The sequence below is a fragment of the Motacilla alba genome, chromosome 3 (genome assembly GCF_015832195.1).
Source record: "Motacilla alba alba isolate MOTALB_02 chromosome 3, Motacilla_alba_V1.0_pri, whole genome shotgun sequence".
NCBI classification, from domain to species: Eukaryota; Metazoa; Chordata; class Aves; order Passeriformes; family Motacillidae; genus Motacilla; species Motacilla alba.
Window position 1 is genome coordinate 31,564,631 of NC_052018.1, and position 20,482 is coordinate 31,585,112.

General features: G+C 40.2%; 1 protein-coding gene across 1 annotated transcript; it reads right to left on the reverse strand.

The window, feature by feature from the left end:
- Positions 1-3,850: 3,850 nt before the first annotated feature.
- TMEM30A (transmembrane protein 30A) lies at positions 3,851-16,197 on the reverse strand. Its single transcript, XM_038130686.1, has 7 exons — positions 15,877-16,197; positions 10,364-10,480; positions 9,648-9,755; positions 9,306-9,393; positions 8,689-8,832; positions 6,810-7,016; positions 3,851-5,908 (listed from the first exon to the last, which is right to left on the reverse strand). Exons 1-7 carry the CDS (start codon positions 16,147-16,149, stop codon positions 5,715-5,717), a joined length of 1,131 nt encoding a protein of 376 aa, XP_037986614.1. The 5' UTR covers positions 16,150-16,197; the 3' UTR covers positions 3,851-5,714.
- Positions 16,198-20,482: the final 4,285 nt, after the last annotated feature.

Here is a 20,482-nt window from a genome sequence, read left to right on the forward strand (position 1 = left end):
TCCGCCCGGCTGGGGCAGCGCGGCGGGGCCGGGGCCCGGGAGCCCGGGCTGAGACCCCGGCACCGGGGAGGAGGAGCGGTGACCTCTCAGAACACGCAGGGCCAGCAGCGGCTGAGGCACACCGGCAGCCTTTGATTGCCACGCCACAGAGCCCCGGCGGGGAACCTGCTGCCACGGGATCCGGTGGTTGCGGCCGCCGCCCCGCGCCATCAGAGGGCGCCTTGGGAAATCCATGAAACGTCCCCCCGAGCTCCTACATCCAGAAATTTAAATCTCCTTTCGTTTAAAAGTTTAATACCTGCAGAGGGCGGGATGCGTGTCCTGGGAGAGCAGCGCCCTGTGACATACAAAGCTGTGTTTCCTGTCAGGTACATACAGGCAGCGTGTGTACTTGTGATTGTGATATGTGCGGAAACTGATCATGGGACAATTAAAGGACAAATTCTAATAAATAACTGAGGGAGTAAAGTATGGAAGAAGGCCTTTGAACCTATCCTTTGTTGCAATTAACCTTTATAGCATCTGAATTAAAGCTTTAAGAATGCTGCTTTCTGGACGTAGCTAGGCATTGAACAGCTTTGCAATAATAACCTTTTGAAGTATAATTTTAGAATATTGCTTGTAGTAAGGAGCTTTAAAACTATAGCTTTAGAATATATGTAAAGGAAACATGCTTATCTCAACACCTTAGCAAAACAGTAAAAAGCAGCTTGAGAAAGGAAGATGAACATCAACTCAAGGATTGATAACTTCGACCAAGGGAACCTGGACATCACTGTTACGAGATTTATAGTCTTTGCAATTAAAAAGGTGGAGACACATCTGGAGTCTGGACCGCACCAGCTGGAAGACCTCTTTCTTCTTTCGGAAGTCGGACCCCACCATCTGGGGATACTCCTTTCTGGGGTACATCCTGAGAAAAACTAACTCACAATAGTGTATAGAATTGTGTCGTGAAAATTTGGAATAGAAACTGCTGAGAAAGTGTGTGTGTACCGCTATAAATACCTGTAAGCCTCAACCATCAGTGTGCAGCTGGAGGGAAAACTTCCCCCACTGTACCCAGCACTGTTTTGCTCATACTTTACCACGTTAATTAATAAATTGATTGCTGCTTGAATATTGGCCTAGTCAAGCTTCTTATTTATAACAACCCTGGGCTGCGCCTGTTCATGTGGACTCGCTGGACATCCCCAGAGGCCGCCACTTCAGACAAGGCAGAGCCTGGGTCCAACGCAGGGGAGGGGCTCTGGCACCCCGGGTGGATGTGGAATCCTTTGTTGAGCCACTACACTCAGAAAACCCCAAACTACCCCATGTTAGTACCTGCCCACTGCCTCAAGATCCATTAGTTGCTGGGATACCGAGTACTCTGCATGTGGGGGTAAAAAAAAAAACAACCAAAACCCAACCACAACGTATAATTACATAGAGTGAAGAAATGCCAGAATTGTATGAAATACAAACCTGCTCGAGTCTCAGGAAAGAATGATTTGCCTTTCAAGAAACTACTCTGAGAAGCCTGTGTTTTTCCTGCATTGCAGATCTAGCCCCGTAATTGCATCTTCTCATGCTTCAACCTTATGCTGAAATACAATGCTGTCAGGAATGCTCTTTCTTGGCTTTGCTGCAGTTGAAGTGCACTTAGTTTTTGGCATTACTGTACTTTTGTACTGGTGCCAAACCTCATGATCAACAACGTGTGTCAAATACAACAAATTAGTGCTCAATTCAGTATGAAAATAACAAGGATCGTATCTCAAAGCACTACTCAATCTTCTGAGATGTCCCAGAAAAAAACTAAAAATGCAATGATGAAGAAGTATTTATAGATATAGCCTTAGCTGTGCAACATATTAAAAATAGCATTTAAAAAGCACAGTCATGGATAAATAGGTGCTTTAACAAAGGAAGAAACTGGATGCATTATTTAACAAATGGTTTTCAAACACTCAAGCAGTGCTATCACAGAGTAACACTTAAAAATACATTACTACCACTCTAAGACAGATTTCCATTCATTCCTTTTGCAATCTTATGAGTGTATACAGTATTTTATTCTGATTTTCATACATTCAGTTGTAGTGAAATACTGGTAAAAGGATCGTAATTCACAGAGAAATTATTATTCCTAATTTCTGCTGTGTGGGCTACTTTCTGCTATGTCTGAATCTAAATTTCAGGGGTATTTTCTGTAAAAATACACTTTACAACAGAACAGCCATACTCACATTGACATGTGAGTTACCTACCAATCAAAGCTACATAATAACTGCTCAGAGCAAGCACTGAAGGTGTCTTCAGTGTTGACTAATTAGTGAAGAAATGAAAACTCAAGGGAATGAGAAATGGCAACTTGCTGCTATGACAACATGAGAGATAATCTTCCAACTTCAGACTTTGCAGCAGCAGTTGATGTAACAGGTGGACAGTATCACTTCACTTTCAAGCACAGGCTAAAGATGTTCAGACTGGGAGGCTTATAGGGACGTAGTTTCTTACTTGAGACTCAGGTCATGTAAGGACTTGCTAATTCTTATCAGGCCATTTCGTAATGGTCTTCAGTCTTAATTGATACTGTCAAATAAGATTAGACTTCACATGTAGGCACAGAATGCAATACGGTGATCGAACATTCTGTGAGCTAAAAGGGAAGGAATTTTTACATGAAAATACTCCTGGTGCTCTGAAGAAAATTTAATACTATTTCTAATCAAACAAGTAAAATCCCAAAACTTTTCACAATTGGGCTTTCTGAAAATCAACCTCAGAGTCTATTTTTACACTGCCAGAAGCAGTCTCCTCTATAAACTGGCCACATTGCTAAGAAGCAAGCAAGAATAAAATTGACTTCAATTTTCATAGTTTTTTCTTCTCCTTTGAAAGAGAGTATTTTGGGCAGGTTGTTCAATACAGACAAGCCTTTTATATGTGTAACATTTTGGGGTATTGAAGAGGTTTGATGTTGAGTTATTGAATTTTTTAAAAAGCCCAAAAACAACTTATGTAATACCAAGGGTAGATCACATTTTCAGGAAAGATCAGAAACCCTTGTCTTGTCACAGGAACTTTGAAGATCGGATTACTCTGTGTTTATGCAATGTTTTGTCTTCTTCAGCAGTTGCATTCCAGTAAGTAACTTTTAATTTACTGTAGGTACCTGATTTAGACTTAAGTCACTTTTTTCCATTAAGCACTCTCTTCAACTCAGTCTAACTTCTTTTCCCAATGCAAGTAAGGCATGTGAGAGAAGGGTGCAGTCAATAACATTTCTTGTGAATCCAATCCAACCAGGCATGCTCATTGTTCTGTTTGCAGATGTTACTTGACCTACACTCTCATGGCCTTTCCTCCCTCAGAGATTTCTATTAAAAAAAGACAAGACTTGCATCCTTCAAGGTTTGATATTCATAATTAATCCTTGGAAGATTCCAAGGATCCTCCAAGGATCTCCACTGTTATCAACATGACATCCAGACAAATGAGCATGAGTGAAGGAAGAGTTTACAAATTTAAACATTATTTTGAACTCTTATATGCATTTTAAGCTCCATAGGCACACTGTCCCATGTATTTACTGCTAAAGGCTCTCAGAGAACCTACTTAATTGCAATAAAAACCAGTCAGCAATTCTCACCCTGGTGCACTTCATTGAGATTGAAGATACATTGGCAGCTATAGTCAGTAAAAAAAAAAAAGTTAGGCATTGAAAAATATTACAAGGTGAAGACAGAAAAATACTTCTTTTTTAACTCTAAGCACAGCCCAAAAAGCAGCCTTTCCCACTTGGAAAAAATAGGAATTATGAATGAAGCAGAATATATTTGCATTTCAAGTGACAAACACAAACTTTAAAAATCAGAATATTTTAATAACCAGTAATTGTGAGACATCCCCTTGCTTATTTACTCTATCTTGGACTAGCAGCTACTCCGCAGCTGAAAGCCAGTTTAACATGTTCTGCAAGTTTTCAAGGGTGTATTACCCTTATTCTGTAACTCCAGCAACACGAATACAACACTGTAAATAAAATCTTAAAAGGTTTGAAAGCCCTGTTCGGCCAGGCTGTACTATGCAAATAAATTATTATATGTAGTTACAGAAAGCAAGCACACTGGAAATGCTGCCTCATTCCACAGTTTCTCCAGACTTACACATTTAAACTCTTAGGCTACACAAGTAATTAAGTAAAACCAGTTATGTGATTATGTGATAAATAAATAGTTTTGTTTAAAGTTGCCTGTAGATTAAGCTATTGGACCATGCATTTTTGTAATAAATATGCAATCCCAGAAATACAACTCATTTAAAACTGCATTTACACTTAATGATGTCTTTTCATCCAGATAAAAATAAATATATGTTCAAGAACAAAACCAAATCTCTTATTAAATGGTTTGCAGAATTTATTAGGTCTCTTTTAATATACTCCATACTTTATCAAGCTAATTGCATATAAAGTGATCTCCACCATATACATTGAGGTTTCTGTGCATCATCTAAAAAAAAGTCACCAAAAATTAATATTTTATAGGTTGCAGTTAACTTGTAATTAACCTAAAGGTGAATCCTTATGTAATTTAAGACACTAACCAGCACATTGTGTCTAACTGCAATATTTGAATTATGTTTCACAGCAAGCTAAACCTGCATTTCAGGGAAAAATGTCACTGCCATCTCAACTTCTGAACTTCTACAGTTTACTTCCTAAACACCACAAAAAATTAATGTGGTGTTCACTCCAAATAAGGAAAAAGTATATAATTCCCTTAAAACAAAGCCTGCTCAGAATACATATGCTCTAAAAAAATTAGGAAACTCTTCAAGTAAAAGGAATTCATCCCAGTAAAAGGAATTCACCCCGATGTATGAATGGAAAAAAACCTTTTAAGTTCTTCTTGATTAATGCTTGGTGCTGCTCATAAAAAGCAAAACCAGCAAAAAGTGAACTAGGATTGGATATGACTTAAAGCAAAGAAAATTAGAAAAATATTACATCTCCAACAAGCATGTCCCGATTTAGAACAATCTTTTAAAGGGTCTCACGCAGATAATTAACAAATAGGTTTTCTGGTATTTTCATAGGATGCTTGTTTACTGGCCAGGCACATATACTGTAAATATACAAAGAATCCAGAGTGCTGAAGTTTACAGAGCACTTAAAGGATTTAATATAATAGAGGTGGGTAGGACACAGGAAAAATATTTAACAACTTGTATAAATATATTAAAATCTCAGCAAGAAATGTAGGAGCCCATGCACACAAGACAGTAAATTGAAGAAAACATTTAAGACTTGACTTCTTCCAACAGCACTGACACCCGAATTCTGGAAAGTCAACAATTTACAGTATCTTATAACCATCTTTCTTCACACAATCTAAATGTACTGAATCATACCGACATTACATAGCACGTGAACAAGCAGCAGATGCATCAAGGGAACAGGAGCTATATGCATCATGTGGCCTGCCCAGTTAGAGGCAAATATCAGAAAAACTGTTTCTGACATAGGCAGAGATACAATCAATAGAGATAATTGTATACCCGTCATTTTCAAGAGTTAATCCACAGTACGGGAAAGGGGAGCTTTAGGTAAAAATTATGCACCCAGTCTCAGAAATGACAGAAGCAGAGATTTGTCTTTCAAAAACTGGGTCCATTCTGGACTGGCCTTGATGCACATGCAGTACATTTATTTTCAGAATGCAAGATTAATTGGGAATGTCTGCACTGGTGTTTCGATTGCCGTATTTGTGATGAATGAATAGCAACACCACTCCTAAGAAGAAGCATATGGACCCAACAGTGATGTAAGCAATTCCCAGGAAGGGATTTTTTCCTCCCATCCATGAGATGGTGCTTAGGATCATTCTTTTTCGTCCATCAAAACTGTGTACAGGATAATCTGAAAAAACATTTAGGAAAACAAGAAGCAAGTTTCTAAACCAAGCTTGAAGTGGGCACATGAAAATTTTGGGTCATTTTAATCAGGTTCCAAATACTAACTGCTGCCTCTGGAACTGGAATTGCAAATATGGAACATTCAGCTGTTCTTTTTGGATAAAACTAATCTGGGCATTGTCAGCTACTCCGAAACAAAAGCCATGTTAGGAGACACTAACCCTGAAGAAGAGTAAAATGCATGATTTTGTGTGTTTATGAAAGTAGCTTCAATGAAGTGAGGGAAATATAAATTTTAGTCCTTGTGTCTATTTTACTACAAAATTTTTCTTTACATTCTCTGTTTTACATGCACTCCCCGCAGTTTTACAGCAAAGGAGAACAGTGCAGTAGCTATATAAAAAGTATCATTAAGTGCTTTTGAATTTTAAGAATTCAGTAACTATGAAAACCCTCCTTTTCTAGTTGCCTGCATTTCTACCTTATATTTAAGTCTCCTCAACAAAGAATGACAGACCTTCACCTGATCCACAGCTCTGTCATTTCTGTGACCTTCAGAGTCAGTCTGCCTTTCATCACATAATGTCATTTCACTTTGAAGTTACAGTTCTTAAATTCCTTTGCTACCAGCCACCTCTGTTCTTTCCTCTTTTCCTATGCTTTTCTCAATTCCTTCCCAGCACCAAACCAATCCGATTTCCCTGTCTCTGTGAAGCTATTAATGCTATAAAACTAGCACTTAGAAGAAGTAAAAGATGTAACAGTCTATCTGGGTCTCAGTGCCAGTTTTCAACCACAGGTCCATACCATCTCTTTTAGAGATGGCAAGAAGAAAGGCCAGTTCCATCTGATAACTTGCAGATTATATTTGCATAATCCAGCTAATGCCTACTTTCAAAGGATACTGTATGCAATATCCAAAGAGTATTTTCCAGCCTGTAAGGTAGGCTGAAAGCTGTTCTTCCTTTCGATCAGACGATAGAGCTTGCGAAACGTTGGCAGAGCAGCTGTGCGCATCCACACGATGAAGTCCTCATTGATGAAGCCGTTGTTGTCGGGCTCTGAGTCCAGCATGTACACTGGCTTGGGCCAGTTCACAGGTTTTGTTGTGCCTAGGATTAAACAAAAATAATAAAGTATTTCAAATACAGGACTGAGTAACACAGTGGCTTATCAAAATCCATTCTAATGTCACAAAAAAGCACATTAACTTCCAAACACCATGAACAGACAGGCTGACTCACTACTGTTGCAACATACTGGGCTGCTTAAGAACTTTTTATTTTGCAGTTTAAATTGTTTGAATTCTATAAATAAATAATATAATTCATAACAGCACTGTCCATTTGTTTAAACAATTCATGCAGGTGGGAAGTCATGTCTCAAAGCACTGCTTGGTGGGTAATACTCCATTATGATAGGCCCTCTGCTCACTTGGTAGAATTTGAGAACCACAAGCATGTAATATTGTAAAAATCACTTCAGATTACATCCAAATGCTTTTGGTACTGTTATTGGAAATACTATTCCATGTGTATTAAGGTAAGGCACTTGCTTTTCCAAGGGTAGCCATCACACTGACAACACGTAATTAGGCTATGACTAAACAAGAAACACACATCGGGTTAAGCCTGAAATTATATACCTTGCGTAAACACACAGGCTCTTAGAGCCCTAAGAAGGGGCTTTTATAGTAGCCAAAGAAAACTTTTATAGTAGCCAAAGAAAACTTTTATTTGCCAAACTGTGTATAATCTAAAAAATGAGACACATCAGTCACTTCTAATAACAAAAAAAAGTCAGTTTTTTTAGATAACAGCACAACCTAGCCATAGAAGCATTTAAATGAAAACTCCATATGAAGAGTTTCGTTTAACACCTGCAGGATTTCTTTACAAGTTAAATCCAAACATGATAGAACTTGTACTGGTCTTGACTGGAATAAAATTAAATTTCTTTACAGTGGCTGGTATGGGACAATGTTATGGATTTGTGCTGGACACATTGTTGATAAAGAGTGATGTTTCTGTTACTGCTAAGCAGTACTTGCCAGCATCAAGGCCTCTTCTGCTCCTCACCTCACCCCAACTGTGAGGAGACAGGAGAGGTGTCCAGGAGAGATTGGGAGGGAACACAGATGGGGATAGCTGATCCCAACTGACCAAAGAGATATCCCACACCATAGAAAAGGGCAGGTAGAGGTAGGCAGGGCCTACTTTAGCTCAGGAACTCAGATGGTGGTGAGCAATTATTTTCTTTTGCATTACTTATTTTTCTTGGGTCTTATTTTCCTCTCTCCTTGCTGTGTTTTTGGTTTGGTTGTTTGTTTTTAATTCCTGAACAGTCTTTACCTCAACCTATGTGCCCTCTCAGCCTTCCAATTCTTCCTTCCACTGAGCAAGGGCATGGTTAGTGAGACACTGTGTGATGCTTAGTTGCCAAGTGGGGTTAAACCCCAGCAGTGTACATTACACATTTTTTAGTATTCAGGGTACAAGAAAAAAAACAGAAATTTAAAAATTACCAAATTAAAGATTATAGTAAAGGTAAAAACCAAACATGTTTATCAGAAACTTGCAGCTTTTATTATTTAAAGACAACCTTTCAAATAGCAGAGTAGTCCTCAGCTTGGATTTCTTCATAGAACATTTATTTAGTACATTCAGTAAAATGTCAGTGAGGCAAAACTCTAAAATCAAAATGTGTTTGAAATCAAAACTGAAATCAAAAGGTGTTTGAAGCATTTTGCTGTTCTTAAAATTTCACTTTTTTTCTTTTTTTTACCTTGGAAAAGCGCAGTTAAGTTGTTTCCATCTCCTGTAGGATTCCTGAACTTGACATTTTTATCTGTCCACCATGCAATGCCTTTTTTGATCAAAGGAATCGGAGTCCTTGTGTCATTATCAATGCGGTATAACTCCAGTGTATCTAAAGACAAAATCAAATTAGAAAACCAGCTGCAGAAACATTCATTAGACAGATGATCATGATAAGCACTGAAACAATTACCTCCAGGAGAAAACAAAACAAAAATAACCAGGAAAGGCATTTACTATCTGCCTGACACAATAACAACCTCTTCTGTAAGAATCAGTGTATATAAGATAGCAGTTTATTATCCATAGATGATATCTATGTTTCTATATCACAGCAGTAGCAGATTCTCACAACAGGTATTTCCATCCTTTGTTTGCTATGAGATTAAATTAATTCTCCCAGCAATTTTTAAACAAATACAAGCAGTACAAGATATCTATTTTATTCTGAACAATGAAAATGTGTAAATTCAAACAAAAAAAAAACACCCACAGTATCTTCATCCAGAATAATGTGCAACACAACAGAAAACATACACTAGATCACAGACCCATAGAAATGATAACTTAAAATTGTGACCATACCATTAAACATACTGTTGGCAATAGCTCCACAAGGAGCAATGGGTTTGTCCTCATTTGTGCGATAAGGCTCACATTCCTTACTTGGATTCTGATAGTTAGAAAGAAAAAAGGCAAATGAATCTGTTCTAGTTTACACAACTAACTTGCTTTTTACTACATGATCAATACAAATTATAATACTTTACAGTTATTTTCAGTAAACAAAATATCAATTCCTTATGGTTGTCTGCTGTTATGCAAAACTTCTAGCACCTCATTATCATGAAACTAAGTATTTTATGTGGTCATTTATGCAATAGTCAGAAATTAGTTGCTCATTCACATCCAAGCATGAATACCTACAAGTAGTGAACTGTTGTCTCCATTTAGCTGGCTGTCATCTCGAGATTTCACATAACGACGGTGGTTTTGATAGAAGTTGGAAAGTCCATAATACATGAATACATTGCTCTACAAAAAGCAAGATGGGGAAAGAGAGATTTCATTCACACAAATCTGCAATTTTAAGTTCTTAAACTCTTAGGTTTATAGCAACATTCATAAAATAAGAACCTCAACCCTCAAACTTAATACAGAGTACGTTGAAGTACTATCCTAACAAGGCTGAAGTCAAACAATATAAAAGTGCCACCAGCTATCAGAATGATATTCAGCAGCACTAATCCCAATACCTGTCTTGTCCAATGTAGAACCCACAAGCCTCATTTGCTTCCAATCTGCCAGAAAGCACTTATCTGGTATTTCCAACTCCTGTTAAACTGAGATTTTTTTGTATGATGCAGGAACAGCTCATCTACTCTCCAGCTATGTGACACATACGGTAGCTCTGAATGTGTAAAACATAAGCATTCCCCTTAATGTTTGACATTTCCAGATAAACTGAGGCATTAAGAAACATCTCATCCCTCCTGATGAAAAAGGGAACACAAAAATCAGATCCAAGTTCAAAGGAAAGCTAAAACTAGTCCTCTAAAACAGGAAAAAATACCTAAGTGACAAAACTTTCATTTTCAATATGAAATAGATAATATAAACTGTTCTGACTTCATCTTACATACCTCAAATGAATGCTCCAGTGTGAAATTGATGGTGCATGTACAAGGGGGTGTGCTGTCCCAGGACACATTTAAGCATTTGTTGCAGGGACTAGAAGGTTCTGTTCCCGTATAGTCAATCTGTAACAGGAAAAGCAGTCATTACTTTACAACAGGAGAGTAAAGAAAAATTATTAAGCAAGAGAGTTGCTGTGGCATTTATTTTGCAATCATATTATATCTCAACACCAAGAGCACATTCAGGCCTATTGGATAATCTCAAGAAATCTTTTCCAACCTTTACCATTCTGTAAATGAGTTTTTGATTCTGCCTATATGATTGATTTTAGATGCAAACAAATAGAACACTGAGGTGAAATTACTCTTGGAGCAAAACCAAACAAAACCAACAAGCCCCTCACACAGCCCCAACCCTGCCCCAAACCAACCAACCAAAAAAAAAAAGGCCACCAAAACAAAACCAGCAGACACTCCACACAATGTGATGTTTCCAAACACACACACACTATGAAGAGCAGATCGCAGTTTTTACATGCTTTCCAGAGAGACTAAGCTTTTAAGTCTAGCTATTTAATAAAAAAAGATTTGCATTAGAAAAACTTGCTTTGTTGACCATTTTTAGCCACCTAATTAGAAAAAAAAAATTAAATTTAAAAATCACTTAATGCCCAAAAATTGTCCTAAAACAGGAAAGATTATTACACCAATTTTATTTTGTCAGGAATGGTAAAATAATCGGTATATGGACAAGAAAGACGATCAGTATTAATCTGGCTTATACAGTATGTTCTGTCTTGAATATTGTAGACCATAAAAAGCATTTTTTTAAAAATCTGTACATTCAGCCTTAGCAGCCACAAGCTCACTCTACAGTCCAAGTCAACTCAAGTAGCTTGACCACATCAGTTCTCTCTCAAGTGTAGCTCCAGCAAGTATGGCAGGAGAAAGCTTATGCCTGCCTATAAAAAAAATGTATTTCTACACTTAACGTGAATTACCTACTCCAGAATTTAGACTCAGATTGGTGAAATATATACTTCACTGCAAAAAAACTGTGCAGCAGCAGTAGCATTTAAACTAGAACATGTATGCACTTATACGAAAGGCTGCTACAAGTGGTTTGTCCTGATTTATGTTTGTAGTAAAAGGCATAACCAAGAACTAGTGATTTATGACTGGTCCTAATACTCGTATTAAGGTTACCTAAAATAAACACACAGAGTGTGTTCAGGAAAGAACTGAAGCATATTTTCCTCGGCATCTTCTTCAGGGTCTCTCTTCCTGTGATTTCTTCAGTATCTATATTAAGCTGCAACCAGCTCCATCAGCAAGCACTTTTACTGATTGGCATTTGCTCTGCTGCCAGATTTCTGACAGACAAAACCTACACGCTAATGAGCCTAGCTGAAACTAGACAGCTTCAGAAGCTATTACCTGGCAGAGAGAGGGAGACTGAGAGAGGATCATGATCTTCACTGCTCAGCTGAACACGATATTAAGTTTATGCTGATCTAGAAATAGCACTGCTGCAGCAGCCATGACCAGCTTTGTTTAGCTACAGCAGGCAGAGCCCACTGCTGCTCTCAATGAACAATGAATCTCATTTGTTGAAGGCTAACTCAGGGGTGGGTGTGTTCTGCTAAAGTAAGCTGAAGCCAGCATTTCCTTTAGAAAGAACTTGCCAGTGTGAGAAGTTGTTTCAGGTCAAGAGCGCACGCTAAAGACTAAGATTGCAAAAGATCTAAAGACGTCACTTTTAAAAACATAATGGACTAAATTCTGTGGAGCATGAAACTGATGTATATTGAAGCAGTACTATGCTTTGATGCACTGTTATCAGCTTGCATGCTATCAAAGAGCTTTCCTGTACAGTAACTGCCAACACAAGTGTATTTTTCTGCATCCACATTTACGGATTACATTCAAGAGAGCTTATTTAAAAGGATGAATCCATCTTCACCTCTTGACAAGGTAATACTTTTGACTGTGAGAGCTAAGGACTGATTATGGAGTCCACAGCAAGAACCTGCCTGACCCCACTGGTTCTGTCCCGTGGGATCAGCCAACATCTGACAACCAGACACAATGAGCCCTTCCAAAAAACTCCAGATTTAAGGACATTGGGTATATCCAAGTTATTCCACACCGACCGCCTTTCAGGCTGTTGATGTCTGTCAGCTGACAAACACCTAGAGAAATAACATAATTACTGCATACACATACTCTCCAAACTATTTGTGATTTTGCAGACTTTATACTTTGTCCTACTCTGCTTAACCATTTCTTGTATAAAAGGCAATCCATAAATCTAGTCCTCTTTGTAGGTTTTATTAATTTTTGTATCATTTCTGACATGGGGCTATAGGAACTGCACACGAGGCTGAAGATGCAGGCAGCAGTAATGCACTTACTTTCAGTAATCCATTCCTAGCCGTGCCTTAAGTCAATCTGGCTTTTTATCTACCATTATGCATTTCACAGCAGCAGTCACAGCACAAAGATCTCTTTCCTACACATTTAATACTTTGTATATTCCTCACATTTTTTGTAATATATTAATATGCTCTGTCAGTATTTCTTATTCGCTCTGTATATATTTAAAAAAACAAACAAACAAAAAACCACCAAAGGAAAAAAAAACACTTCCAAGAAATACAGAACTCTCTCATCCTTTAGTAACAGGCAATCATATAGCTGATTAATTTTCCACCCAAATGAACTATTTTAATGACAACTCAAGATAAATGACTGATTATACCCTTTTGAAAACATGAAAAAATGCTAGAGAAAACACAACAAAAACCCAATACTTCTAGTACACTTAAACTAATGGAAATCTTCCATATTTGAATTCCAGACATCTTATAAAGAAAATCGATGGAAGAGGTACATTTTGCTGCTCAGTCCTTGCACCTGTAGAAGAACATGGCAGAGATACTAATGATAAATACTAGAGATACTAATGGCTCCCATATCTTGCTTCAGGAAAGAGTGACTTGAACCTAAATATGTATTCAGGGTCACAGATTATAGATCCTGTTCAATTCCAATACACTAAGTTTACACAAACACAAAGATTTCAGAGGTATGCTGTTGCCTAGGAGGTAAGTGTAAATCACCACCTGTGCTTCCTCCCCCGATTACATCTCTAAAAAAGCTTAGTCACTGCATGTAGCTTCTGGATGTCTTGTCTCCCACAGCTAAACTTACAGTTGTTTGTGAGTAACTTTTGGAGGCTGTAACAAAAACCAGCATTCTAAGCAAGGATGTGTGTAATCTAAGCATATATGTGACAGCAGTGTCTTAAACTACACCCCTCAGTGGTGTTTAGAGCCCAGATGTTGGTCCTAATTGGTAAAATGCTTTATCTGTGTTTTGCAGCTGCAACTATAAAGCCTTTTTTGATTTAAACTTTTTTTTTTAGTTCAGCTGCCTTTAGGATGATAATCTCACGTGCAGAGTGTCACTTCATAAAACAAGTATGAGGATCAGGCAACACAACACAAGTTTCCCCCTTCTGACTTAGCACAGACTCCAAAGTCCCTCCTGTCCTCACAAAAGCCTAACAATCAGACTTTTGAGAATTTCAAAAGGTGAAAGAGTAAATCCATACAGTAAAACAAACAAATGAAACTCTTTTCAGTCTTGAGTATCTTGAAATTGGAGAGGATTGAAGACTTGTGCCTGCCAAGTGGTCTCCACTACAAATGGTTACTGCTGCTGTATGTACACTACCTGACTGTGTAGGGGAGCGTTGGCTGTGCTCCCAGCTCACCTATGACTTTTGTGCCAAATGTTAGGTGGGAACAGCTGCTTTTTGGGTTCTACTGGAACATACCAGGAGTACCTGACTGAGCTGCTTAAGCAACAACAATATATAAAAATCCTGTGGATGCATACAGCAGCAATATAGGCACAAGAAGTCACATACGTTTTTGGACTCATGAAACGGATGCATTTCTTGTTCCCATAGATCAATGCAAATTCAGTCATAATGGAAAAAGGATATATTTGTCCAATTATAATGATCCAAAACTTTGTACTGCTTTGCTATAGAAATGGCTATTTTAAATGCAGTTGTCAACAAAAATCAGAGTTCACAAGGATATTTTTATACTGCTCTCCACAGAGTCTTGAAAACATGCAATTGCAATTGCATTTACCTTAAATATGCTACAACATGACAATTTTAAAATCTTTGTGCCCATAACAAGTTGCCCATGTTCCCTAAAGCACCTGTGCCAATTTTCAGATGCTCAGCACAACCTCAACACCTGCTATAAGAAGGAACTATTTTCTAAAAAATATGCTTACATACAAATTAGGATGCTGTAAAATACACTTCAGCTTTTGGGTTTTCCCCTTCTGCTTTTCTCCTTAAGTGTAACTGCAGATCTTAACATAAAAGGGGGTAAAATTGGTTTCATTATAACCTTATTTGCATTTTAAGAGAAATATGGAAACATCACTCATTCCCTACCTCATGATTTCTTTAGCTAATTGGGCTTCAGTGACAACTTGCCACCAGCCAAGCTACTGCCTTAAACACTACTTACTTCAAAGTGACAGCTTAGTCCAGTAACTGGAGTGATTTGGTCCCCAAAAATTCATACTCTCCAATAAAAAACCACAATGAACAACCACACATCTTCTTCCCTACAATCAATCTTAGTCATATTAGCTTACTGAAAAGAATAACAGCTGTCAATTGCTTCTCAAGGCCTAAGCCCTGCGCGTTGTTTCCTTTCAACACGAACCGGTTCTGTTATCAAATGGATCTATCTGTAATATACAGTTCAGTTTTCAGCTAATGCTCAGCAAATTTTCACAGCAGCAGAATGGCTGATTATCAGACATAAACCTGATAAAACTGTAAATCTGATAAACTCGGACTGGAGTTTTGTAAGTGTTAATTAGAAAAAGCAATACTCTTTGATCCCTGTTTCCAAGCTTACTCTGGACACCCTGGTCTCCCATCCACACCTGCAACATTCAATCATCGGCGCAGGTAAGAATAACAGCCATACATTCACCACAGAGCTTCGTCCTGAAAATACAATTGCTTTGGAACATTTGGAGATAAATAATGGACTGCCACACGTTATCCCATGGATGATGCGCTTACTGTCTGTACTGCTGAGGAATAAAACGAGCACTGGGTTGCGTCGATTAAAGGCAGGCAGTAACTTCCCTGGAAGTTCCCTCGGGAGCACTGACAGAACTCACGGAAGAGCTACAGCCTATGTGGAGACTACTGTCAGCCCGGTGTCTGCTCAGGGTAATTAAGGGACGCTTTGCTGACGAGCACAGACGTCAGCCCAGATCGGAGCCACCCGGGTGCCGCGTCCACTCCGCACAGAACCCGCCTGGGTCCCCGCCGCGTCCCGGCAGGCCGGGAAGGGACCGGCTTTCCCCGGAGTCGCAGGCGGCCTCCCGGCAAGCGATCCCCGCTCGCCCTGCCCGAGCGGGCCCCGGGCGCTCCCCAAGCCCCGGCCGCGCACCCCCGCCCCGCGCACCTCGTACTCGCGGATGTTGTTGGAGGTGACGAAGATGCCGATGCCGATGGGGATGAAGATGAGGCCGATGATGAAGAAGGCCGGCAGCACCGTGCCCGCCGTCAGGATGGGCTGCCAAGCCGGCAGCCGCTGCTGCTTGAACGCGGTGTTGTCGGGCTTGCGGGTCTTCACGACGCCCCCGCCGCCGCTGCCCACGGCGCCGCCGCCCGGCACGCCGACGCCGCCCGAGGGGTGCCCGTCCGCCTCCTCCTTGGCGCTGTAGTTCACCGCCATGGCGCCGCCGCCGCCGCCACCGCGCGACACGTGACCGGGGGCACCGCGCCTGCGCACTCGGCCGCGGCAGCTGCGGGAGGGGGCACGGCGGGCGCGCGGGCGGTGACGCGCCACGGCCGCGCGCCCGCCCACATCGTGGAGCCTTGGAGCCGTGGAGTCCCGGAATCGTCAAGGTTGGAAGAGACCCGCAAGATCATCCGGTCCGGGCATCCACCCGGCACTGCCACTGTGACCCCTAAACCACGTCACCCAGTGCCAGATCCAGTCACCTCTTGAACACGTCCAGGGATGGTGATATACCACCTTCCTGGGGAACCTGTTCCAATGCCTGACCACCCTAATAGTGAATATTTTTTTCCTAATATTGAAGCGATACGCGGAATAAATAAACTCCGCAACCAGATACAGTTATGAAGTGGGTATGTATGTCAGCGCCCGGCACAAGCGGGATAGCTCCCGTGAAAACTTGTGCGCCGAGCTTTAGTCTGTCCCACATCTTTATTCACAAAGGTATTCCATATGCATTCCATACACATTGCACAACTTTTTCATGTACATTCAACCCCTGCTCCCGCCTGTCCTCACCTCGTATGGCAATCAGATCCACGCCCTTCTGGGCATGCGTTTTTTGCTGTGGTGGTCGCACAGGGGTCTCTGGTGGTCTCTGAGGCTGAAGGCTGTGGTCTTCCTCATGGCTGAACTTCTGAACTTCTCTCCTTAGTGCATGCGTTTTTGGTCCCTTGGTGCTTATCTGAGTACGTCTGTTGGCCTTAATAAGCTTGGAGACAGAGGAGTTCCTTTATCTGGGCTTTTTGTATCTCTTGGTCTTCTCTGGTATTGTTCGTTATGTAAGGAACTTCAGAAATTTGCATTTTCTTATGCCCTTTGTACCATGGTAGAGGTTTCTTAAGTAAGAAGGTTAAAATTCAACACCTACATAGTTTTACAGGCTACAATTTAAATGCTTATTTCATATCGCTAATTCAAGTGAACTCCAAAAATCTCTGTTTCAATATCTAATTTGAATCTCCCCTGTCTCAGCTAAGGCCATTTCCTGTTGTCCTCAGTGCAGGCACGGCAGAACAGACCAGTCCCCACCTCACCCCAACCTTTCCTCAGGGAGCTGTAGAGAGAATGATGTACCCCCACCAAAGCTTCCTTTTGTGCAGGCCAAAATGCCCCAGCTTCCTCAGCTGGATGTGTTCTGGCCAGGCAGGCTCTGCTCTGGTGAGGATTAGGATTCCAGACTCAGGGCAGGGGTCCTGCCACCTCATGCTCAGGGTTGAGGCAAGATCTGGGCCTGCAGCCTTGTCATCCCCTCGCAGTGCTCCAGGAGCACTGCCCTTCATCCTCCCTGTTGGCATGTGCTGACCCAAGGCAGCATCCATTGGGTCAAAACTGGAGAAGTCAGCTTCGGCTTCCTACCCTCATAAATAGGATTAGTGCCACTGTAGAGATGTAACAATGCATGAGAGTTTTGAGAGCTTCTCTTAATGGAGCCGTGTGTGCCAACCACCACTTTTGGGAGCTGTTTGGCTCTATATTCCTGGTCTGCTGTCAGGAGGTGTGAGCGAATCAGTGCAGTGAATACAGAATCACAGAGCGGGTAAGGCTGGAAGGGACCACAGAGGGTCATCTGGTCCAACCCCCCTGCTCAGGGTCATCCCAGAGCACATGGCACAGGACTGCATCCAGACAGTTTTTAAATATCTCCAGTCATGGAGACTCTGCAGCCTGAGAAATCAGTTCTAGTGCTCAGTGACCCACACACTGAAGAAGTTCTTCCTCATATTCAGGTGGAACTTCCTGTGCATCAGTTTCTGCCTGGCCTCTTGTTCTGTTGGTTGGCACCACTGAGAAGAGTCTGGCTCCCTCTAACTCGACAGCCACCCTTTACGTACTTACACATATGGATGTCGTTGTTTCCCCTTAGGAGCTAATCTGACTGTGCTAAATAGAATTACAGAATCAATTAGGCTGGGAAAGACCTCTGAGGTCATTGAGTCCAACCTTTGACTGAACACCACCATGCCAACTACACCATGGCACTTGCTACCATTTACAGTCTGTTCTTAAACACCTCCAGGAACAGGGACTCTACCACCCCTCCAGGGTCGCCTGTTCCAGTGGTTAAAACCCTTTCCATGGAGATGCAGTGTGGGAGTATGTATTGTATCCCAGAATACCTGCTTTAGCAGGCATTGCTCAAGCTAATGCAACCTTGGAAGTCCATGTTCCTCACTTCATTGGCACTTCTGCATTAAAGTCTGTTTTGTGAGGACTCTCTAGTCCTTCCTATGCAGGACCCCAAGAGTGCTGCCAAATCCACATTCAGCAAATATTCATGTATTTACTTGATTTCAAGGAAAAAAGTAAGTAGAACTATTCATTAAATAACTTTATAATGTAGTCCAATCTGAAGACTTTTTAGCTAGCTATGGAACAGTTTTTGTAAAATAAATGCCTTTTAGTTCTCTGGAGCACCGAGAGCATCAGCCAAGACCACTGGGGGGAGCACCTGACTTGTGCAAATGTGTTTCGCTCTGGAGGCACCAAAGGCTTCCTTGACATAGCGGAGGAAATTTAGATATATATAAAAATATCTAAAATTATAAGCCTTAATTCGATGCCTAAATAATTATATAGGTTACAAAAGTTAATCGTATTCCTTGTGGCATCTGTGCTAAAACTATATTTTATTCCTAATTTATCTTTTCCACTATCTTGTGGACGCCAACTTTTGCTGCCATTCCCCCTAAATAAGCCCGTTGTCTCCAGTACCACCCTTTCCTTTATTATCTTCTGTTTGCAATTATTACCTTCAGCTATAGTAACTTTTATTCCCACAGTATCACAGAGAATCCAGAGAGATGCAGCCTGGGATCCCAAGGGAGCAAGACTGCTTGTAAACCTGTGGTGAGAGATGGCAAGAAATTTCCCTGGCAGCAGGGTAATCACGGAGCAATATTGGGAAGCTGAGACCTGATGCTCTCAGGTGTGAGAGGACTGGCAAGAAAGGGCATGTTAAATTTGTCTAATTATGTTTCACAACAAGACAAAAAGAAAACTCACAGGCTGTAGGGTTTATTTCTAGAAATCTAAGTATTTGAGATTTTTTCATGAATTGAAACTTTATATTTTATCACTATAATTCTACTACACAGGTCTTTCAGTCCTCTTTAGACAGTAAGAGATCTCTAAGGGAAAAGCAGATCTTTCACTGGTTTTCTACTGCTTAACAGCTTCTGATATCTATAGCATATATATAATCTATATTTCACATTATCTTAGTGTGAAAGCTCTTCCCAATTACCTCCTTTGAAATTACAGTACTTGTAGAAATTAATCACATCGTTAGTCTATATTAATAGATTTCTTCCTGAGTGTCCCCAAAATGCAGGCTAATTATGTGGCTAATGCACTTCTTTTTCATATTTATCTTAGATTCATATCCAAGTTAGGTAATGTAAAAAATTGACTAGGAACATAAATGCAAGATGAAATCACTAGTCTCCTACTCCAAAGTGTTGCAGTTCATCAAAACTATTTTAAAATCCAAATTATTTCAATACACCATGATTGTATGTATGCTTTAAACAAAGCTTTATTTTGGGAAGCTTAAAAACTTGATGTAAGTGCAAAACCATAAAAGTTTATGCATTTGTTTATGAATCATAAACTTACACTCATAATGAATTGGCTTTATATTAAAATTTAGACAAGGAAAAATATTTTCCACTTTGACTGGGACCTTTTAAATCTAGACTCAATTTTGGAATACCATTATACTTGTGTCCTACTCATATTTAAAAGCTGAAGTTTATTTCAGGCATGTCACTGTCACTTTCAAATAGCCAGGAATTTCAGTCCAGCTGAGCTTAGTGTAGATTTTAACATGGATACGTTTCAATTCCCAAGTAATGTTTTGAAAATAGAAGATCTGGGTCACTACAATGTTCGTTCTGCTGTGCAGTAAACTGAAATGTGGCACACACTAAACTTTATTCACCTCAGCTGTATTGCTCTCTAAAAGCTGGAATTGTTCTTAGCTTGCACTAAAATGTGATCTACAGGCACAGCTATGTTATTGGCATATATTGTCTGTTGTACAAAAAAACCCCACTCCTTAAAAAACATGCTGTACCAGCTAAGTATAAGCTATACAAACGAAATTACTCTTCTGCCAGGATAAGCAACACTTAATTATGATTGCTCAGTATGGCTGTATTAGTAAACTCTTCATAATGGAGGTCAGCTCCAGAGTGTCAGCATTTGCTGCAGAACTCATATGTAAAAGGAAAAACAGCTCCCGTGGCTCCCATGAAGACCAAAT

Excerpts from the sequence above, each read along its gene's own strand:
- TMEM30A (XM_038130686.1), bottom strand. The coding sequence starts at position 16,149 with ATGGCGGTGAACTACAGCGCCAAGGAGGAGGCGGACGGGCACCCCTCG. Across the intron at positions 8,833-9,305 it reads TGCCAACAGTATGTTTAATG|ATACACTGGAGTTATACCGC; the intron begins GTATGGTCACAA and ends TTTTGTCTTTAG. Across the intron at positions 7,017-8,688 it reads CTTAACTGCGCTTTTCCAAG|GCACAACAAAACCTGTGAAC; the intron begins GTAAAAAAAAGA and ends GTTTAATCCTAG.